Source organism: Micromys minutus (assembly GCF_963924665.1).
Source record: "Micromys minutus genome assembly, chromosome: 1".
NCBI lineage: Eukaryota > Metazoa > Chordata > Mammalia > Rodentia > Muridae > Micromys > Micromys minutus.
The window spans coordinates 44,865,657-44,873,038 of record NC_137969.1 but is presented as its reverse complement, the minus strand read 5'-3'; the positions used below and the strand labels follow the sequence as shown (position 1 = coordinate 44,873,038).

At 56.3% G+C, this 7,382-nt stretch overlaps 1 protein-coding gene across 1 annotated transcript; it reads left to right on the top strand.

The window, feature by feature from the left end:
* On the top strand, nucleotides 1-3,375 carry OTX1 (orthodenticle homeobox 1; the record flags this gene model as incomplete). The annotated part of the gene is made up of 3 exons (XM_080908672.1): nucleotides 1-199; nucleotides 1,067-1,218; nucleotides 2,557-3,375. The coding sequence occupies exons 1-3, from the start codon at nucleotides 103-105 to the stop codon at nucleotides 3,373-3,375; spliced, it is 1,068 nt and encodes a 355-aa protein (XP_080764798.1). The 5' UTR covers nucleotides 1-102.
* Nucleotides 3,376-7,382: the final 4,007 nt, after the last annotated feature.

Below are 7,382 nucleotides of genomic sequence, written 5' to 3'. Positions count from 1 at the left end.
CCCCAGAAGCAACAGCTTGAAGGACGTCGCAGTGGGAGCCCTGAACTGCTCCTGGCCCCAGGCCCCCTGGATCCGTCGGGGTGCCTCCACCCGGCTGTTAGCATGATGTCTTACCTCAAACAACCCCCATACGGAATGAACGGGCTGGGCCTAGCTGGGCCGGCCATGGATCTCCTACACCCCTCCGTGGGCTACCCTGGTGAGCAGCGGCCCTCTGCCCGTGCCCCCAAGCCTCTGTAAATATTGGGGAATTCCATCCTCTAAAGTGTCCCCAAACAGACACAGGAGAGTGACTAGCTCGCAGCCTGTTGCCTAGATCTGTTACAGGCAGATCTGGAGTCAGGCAGCTTAGAAACTGCAGCCTACAACTTTTGAGCTTGGGGTGCCTGCAGCCAGGCTCCTGTTGTGGCCCACCTGCTAGGGAGGGCATCTTTATCCCCACCCTCACCCCACCCCACGATTTATTTCCCTCGGTTGCTTTTTTTTTTTTTTAAGTAAAATTCCTTTCCGTTCCAACATTTCATGAGGAAATCTGGACATTCGCTAGGCCCTAACATAGCCGAATTTTTCTTATGCCTAGCTTTTCTGAGAAAGCTAGCTTTCTCCCTAATTAGAGAGCCCTCAAGACCGGTGACTTGACCCAACTCTCCCGCCGCGATGAGGGGGCCAGCTGAACCCTGGGTTTCTTTTCTAGACCCTACTTATTTACTTGAGTTTGTTCTCTTGGAAAGTGAATCCTGGTCCTGTTTCTGCCCACCTCTGTTCCACTTCCTGCCTCTCAGCCAGGAAGTGTGTGGGTCTGAAGAGAAAAGAAGGAAAGGGTGGCTTTGTTTTTAACCGCTTGAGAGGTACGGAGGGTGAAGGCCCTAAGGTTCGGGACTGAGACCTTTAGTAGAATACGTACACTTTGTCCCACCTGTGGCCAGCAAAGTTTTCGTTTGCTCGGAGCTCGGCCTTTTCTTTCTATGCCAGAGGTTCTGAACGTACCAGAGGACCTACTTGTGGCCTCCAGAGTCAGTCCTTGTGGTCCGCCGCTGACTCCGGGCGCCCTCGCATGTCCCCGCAGCCACCCCGCGGAAGCAGCGACGGGAGCGCACCACCTTCACGCGCTCACAGCTGGACGTGCTCGAGGCGCTGTTCGCTAAGACTCGCTACCCAGACATCTTCATGCGCGAAGAGGTGGCGCTCAAGATCAACCTGCCAGAGTCCAGAGTCCAGGTGCGCGCTCCTGGGGCTCTAGGGTTAGGGTAGGGACGTTGGGACCGGTCGGGAAAATTCTAACCTAGGCGGTTTGATGTTGGGGCCCACTCACTGGCTGGACAGCCCCCTCTCCAACTCCCCCTAGCGCTAGGCGCCAATCTGGTTTAAAAAAAAATGGGGTCACACTAAAAGGAGTGGCTTAGAGCCTAGGATCTAATCCTTGTCACCTGCACGCTTTCAATATTTTGTTTTTGTTTGTTTGGGGGAGGCCAGCCATGTTCCCCGGATGTAACTTTCTCAGAAGGTTCGATCATGGTCCTGCTTCTTTGGCTACTACAGAACTTTGGCTACTACAGAACTGAGGCCTTAGCTCTGCTTCTGCCTTTGTCTTTCGCACCCTTGCCCTTCGTCCCGGGGATTCTAAAAGTGCAAGATGGAACTTGGCCTCAGCCTAGTGCTCCCTGCCTGGGAATGCGCTCCGCAGGTGGAGTCCGTCTGGTTATGAGTTTTCTGCAGCCGAGGGGACGCCGAGTGCAAAATCCAGATGCTGGCTTTACTATTTATAAGACGAAACGTTCAGAAAAATTGAGTTCTGACTTAGTTTAATTCTTTCTCGACGGTCTTTTGTCTCACCTTTCCCGAAGGCTCCAGAAGGGCCTGGGAATGCAGTGCCCTGTCCTCGGGCTCTCCAAAGGAGTGCGAGTTTATGACTTGCCATTCCATTTGGTACCCCACCTGCAGCCAAACGGCCCAAGGAAATCTCACCCAAGCTTCCTTCTCGAAAAGCCCCAGTACTGGAGTGCTGCTTCCGTTTAGCCTCTAGCCTTGCTTCCGTTCCCATCCAAATATTTGCCCTGCCCAACCCCAGTCTCCAGGAGCCGACTTGGTGAAACCCCACGGGCCCCAGGATTGGTGGCTGCCCTACAGTCGGATGTTCTGTACCCTCTCTGCTGTTTCCCGAGCTCTGTTCAAGGAAAACAGGGCCTCCAAACTAAAACGGGGCTGCGGGGAAGCAGCCAACCGCAACAGCTTAGAGATGGCTGAACTTCTGGCTGGACAGACACAAACGTTCCGCCTCGGGCAGAGTTGCGCTGGGCTTGGGGAGGTGCGCATCCCTCCAGCGGAGGAGGCTGATGGGGGCTTTGCGCAGAAGGATGGGGGAGGGAGGCAGAGCTTGGGACCTAGCACGTGCGGGGGAGGGGACAGGGTCTGGCAGGGCCGGGGACTGGGAGGGGTAGAAGCTGGGATTGAGAGGTTCCCGAGATCCTGGGCGGGGTGTGAGTCCGAGGGGCGGAGGAGTAGTGAGCTTCACCAGCCAGCCCCCTGATCCCCTCTCCTTCACCCTGCTCACTGCAGGTTTGGTTCAAGAACCGCCGCGCCAAGTGCCGCCAGCAGCAGCAGAGCGGGAATGGAACGAAAAGCCGGCCGGTCAAGAAGAAGTCGTCTCCAGTGCGCGAGAGCTCGGGTTCGGAGAGCAGCGGCCAGTTCACGCCGCCCGCCGTGTCTAGCTCTGCTTCTTCGTCTAGCTCAGCGTCCAGTGCCTCTGCCAACCCGGCGGCTGCTGCGGCCGCGGGCCTGGGTGGGAACCCGGTGGCAGCTGCGTCCTCTCTGAGCACGCCTACTGCTTCGTCTATCTGGAGCCCGGCCTCCATCTCGCCGGGCTCAGCACCGGCATCCGTATCAGTGCCAGAGCCACTGGGCGCTCCGAGCAACGCCTCGTGCATGCAGCGCTCGGTAGCCGCAGGTGCGGCCACAGCCGCGGCTTCCTACCCTATGTCCTACGGACAGGGCGGAAGTTACGGCCAGGGCTACCCCGCGCCCTCCTCTTCTTACTTTGGCGGTGTAGACTGCAGCTCCTACCTAGCGCCCATGCACTCTCATCACCATCCGCACCAGCTTAGCCCCATGGCACCCTCCTCCATGGCTGGCCATCACCACCACCACCCGCACGCGCACCACCCACTGAGCCAATCTTCTGGCCACCACCACCACCACCATCACCACCACCACCACCAAGGTTATGGAGGCTCTGGGCTCGCCTTCAACTCTGCCGACTGCTTGGATTACAAGGAGCCCGCCGCTGCTGCTGCTTCCTCTGCCTGGAAACTCAACTTCAACTCTCCCGACTGTCTGGACTATAAGGACCAAGCCTCTTGGCGGTTCCAGGTCTTGTGAGCCCTGGAGGGAAAGGAAGTGGAGAAGAAACGCAACTACCTGCGCCCTCCGTGGTCCCTATCCTGTTGTTGCTGCTGCTGCTGCTGCTGCTGCTGCACCGCCAGCCTTTGCCTTGGCTTTTCCAAAACTTAATTTTCACTCCCCCAAAAGATGCTCATTGCCTGCACTGCCGCTCTCACCTGTGTACCACTTGCTTGGGGGTGGAGGGTGCAGACCCTTCTCCCCCTTGGAGGTGGGGCCCGGTGCTCCTACTTGGCCCTCAGTTTCTTCACGGGACAGCAGTGTGCTCTCCCTCTCCACTCGCGTATCACCCACCCCAAGTCTTTCTGGACAGCTTTTACGCACCTGGAGCCTTCTGAGGCTCTTCGCTCTGACCCTCTCTGTTTTGAGCTCAACAGTTTTATTTATTCTTTCTGGACACAGAAGTCACTAACTGGCGAATATCTACCGTTTGGAGTGTGACCATCCACACTCCTCCAAATCAAACCCAACTGTTTCTCCTAGCAGACTGTCGCCTCTTCAGCTGCCCTTGATCCAGCTCCCCACCTGCAGGTCCGAGCTTCCAGCGTTTCCATCTTCCCCAGTGGTGAGCGCTGGGCCCGGCTTGCGGGAGGAGTGCACCAGCCTCCTTCCCTGCCCTGCGCTGGACTGAGTCAAGCTTCCGCCTCAGCGGGAATGCTGTACATAGTCAGGTCCGTTCCAGGGACCACTTAAAGTTTTTAGTTGCTGTTGGTCGAACTGAGCATCTCTCTTGTTTTAGCGTCCAAGAAACAGAACTTTAAAATATATACATCACATATATATATATACACACACACACACATATATATATAACAGAAGCAAAAAATATTTCCCCTTTGTTCCCGTTCCTCTTTTTCTCAAACGATAGCGGTTCTTATTTTTCAGTTGTTACAAAGCTGTCCTGCCCTCTTCACACCTCCCTTTGTGTATTTATTAAAGAAACCCGCTTGGTTCCAGGAAGCTGGGCGCTGGAGGATCAGAAGTGAAGGAAACAGCTAAGTCAGGGTTCGGGACTAGGCGGGGTAGGCGCAGGACTGACCCTTCGCCAGTCTAAGCACAATATCAAAGCTTCAGCTTAGAAACAAACAAAAAAGGTGAAATTACAACATTGTGGAAAGCAAACCGAGCCTGCGTTCCAGGTCCAATTTCCTCTGTGTCTCCTTAAAACACCCCCCTCCCCGTCTGTTCCGTGAGTTTTTAGTGACCCTTCATTCTCCGAAATCTGCAGAGAATACCTGTCTATCTATCAGTTTTGGTTTTGGCCGCTTGGTCCAGTAGGTGGGAAAGTAATTTGTAAATTTGATTTGTCCGATGTGAAGATCACAAATTACTTGTTGAGATGTAAGGCAGTCTGTCTCCTCTTCCTCTTTATCTACATTATTTCCCGAAAATAAAAGCAAATTAATGAATGGCTTGTCAGCGTTGCTCTTCTAATTCCAGCTTCGGGTCTCGGTCTCAGGGGATTAAAAGGGAGGAAATCTGTGTTAATAACCCGCGTGTTAATGACCTGCGCGAAGCTGGAGGCTGAAGAATAAGGCGGGAAGTCATGGCAAGGGGAGTCCCCCAAAACGTTCTTTTAGGGAGTGCTCCCTCTCACCCCCCCCCCCCCCGTAGGCCCGGCTCTTCCTCTTCAATGTTTTGACCCCGCGCCTTCTTGCCATCTAGGACAGAGACAGGTGTCAGGACTCAATTCCAGAAACAGCTCCTTTCTCTTCGGAGGCAGGAGCCTGGCACTGATTTCTACACCCTAATTGCCAACACCAGAAAGAAGAGGGGGAAGAGGGGGAGGGGAAGACGATCGGGAGGCGGGAAAGCATGCCGCTGTAATGCTCTCTGAGCTGAGCCAAGAAGAAAAACAAAACGATCAAAAAAAAAAAAAAAAAAAAAAAAAAAAAAAAAAAAAATCTGTGTCCCGCAGTGGAGAAGCTTCCCAGGGTGGCTTCACGGTGACTGGACTGTAGGATCCTAGATTCCAACCACGTGCTAAGGAGTTTTCCTAAACCATTAGTTTGCAATTGTTTATCTTTCGTAAAGTTTCATTAAAACATACAAACACGAACTGACCAGTGCGAGTTTCACTTCCTCGGAGGAGGAAGATGCCGGGCCTGCAGCCTTGAATGGAGAGGACAGCTCCCTTCCGTCTGGGGGTGGGGGGTGGGGACACCGCAGGGTTGGTAGGGTGCTTACCCTTCCCAGCTCGGCCTCTGGGACGGGACTTGGGAGATTAAACTGGAGGGAAAGTGTATTAATAACGTCGGTGCCCGAGAAAATTCGGAGCTCACTACTGTCCAGACCGTTCTACCTGACAGCTCCTGTGCAAGGTGTGTATGAGTGTGCGGCCCAGAAGCCGCACCGCGCCCACGGGTCGGAGGAAATAAGGAGACAACGAAAACTTGCCCGCGGACTCAGTGGCAGTCTCTGCTTCTAGTCCAGGAGACTGGCGCGGGGTCGGGGTCGCGCCCTCCAGGCGGCTGGGCCTTGGAGCGCTGGCCTTGGGGAAGCTGCCCCCTCGGGTTCTGGGTCTTGCCTGGGGTTCTGAGGCCCGGCTCCAGCCCAGGCTTTCCAACTAAGTTCCCCGGACGCAGGGAGAGCCGCCCGGGCGCACGGGACCCCTCCAGGGTCGGCCGACCCCCGCCAAGGCCGCTCCCGGCCTGCTCCCTGCCCTGTGCGCCTTGGCCCCTGGCCCGCGGGCCCCGCGAGTTCACGGGAAGCGAGGCTGAAGGCCGGAGCGGAGGCCTCGGGAGGCCGCGCGGGCCGCCCCACAGGTCCCGTCCCAGCGGCCCAGCCGGACAGCCGCCGCTTCCACCTGGTCCGGAGCCCCGGAGGCACTGAACCGGGAGGCTGGGCCTAGCCGTGGCTTGGAAGACCGCGCGGCCTCCGGGGCAAGGTGCTCGAACCCCGCGGGCCCCGGGTTCGGCGCGGTAGTCCGTCTGCCCCGCTGGCCCGGGCGGTTCGGGAACTTTTCTCGTAGGGCCCGCCGCTGTGAGTGCGAGCGTCGGGGGCGCCGAAGGCCTCCGCTCCCCGCGCTGAGCACGCCTGCAGCACGAGGCTTCGAGGAGGAGCGGGCACGTGCTTCCCCCTGGGCCTGGGGCGGGAGCCCCCGGGGAGGACTACCGAGGTGGCCGGGGGCGCAGGGCCCAGGGCGCGCGCCGGGCGCGGGAACGCGCGCGGGCCCTCGGGGCAGCGGGCCGAGGCCACCCGTGTGGGGTTTTGTGGGGTTGGGAAGCGTCCTTGGGTCACCCCGCTCTCAAAGCCGAAAGCCCGTCTGGGGCTGGAGTCCGCAGAAGCCAGCTAGAACTAGGCGGGCTCTGGAGCCCGAACTCTGGAGCACGGAGCAGCGCCGTCGCGTCCTGGGAGCTCAACGAAATCTCCAGGCATCCCGAGCGCAGCCCTTGTCGGTCCGCTCGCCCCAGAGGGTCGAAAGGCCTGCCCTTGGCAGACGCGGGTGACGAGCCTGGGGGTGGCAGCTGGGCCACCTCAGCCGAGTTCTAGGCCCCTTGAAGCTCTGAGAAGAGTCGCCGAAATAAGAAGGCTTGTTGGGGCGCTTGTCTGGCTTTGATACTGGCTACAGAGGGTTGGAGAAGGCAGGTTTTTTCTAGATTGTGAATGTATATGCAATTCTTTCTTTCTTCCTTTCCTTCCTTTCTTCTTTCCTTTTGAAAAAGGCCCTAAATGATAGCGCGGGGGGAGTGGGGAGGAATCTGAGAGAATAAAATAGGTGAAAAATCTTAAGGGGTGTCAGCAGATTCACACCTGCTGTAGTCCAGAGACCAAAACTAAACCAAACCAAACCAAAACACCAAGCTGTTGCCTTAAAAGAAAATTAAAACACACACACACACACACACACACACACACACACACACACACACACGTAATTTGTGGAAAATAGTATTCTCCATGGCTATTGTGATTTTTTTAATTTAAAAAATAAAAGATAAATTCATTACTAACTGGAAGAATTAATTATGATGTTAATGATGTCT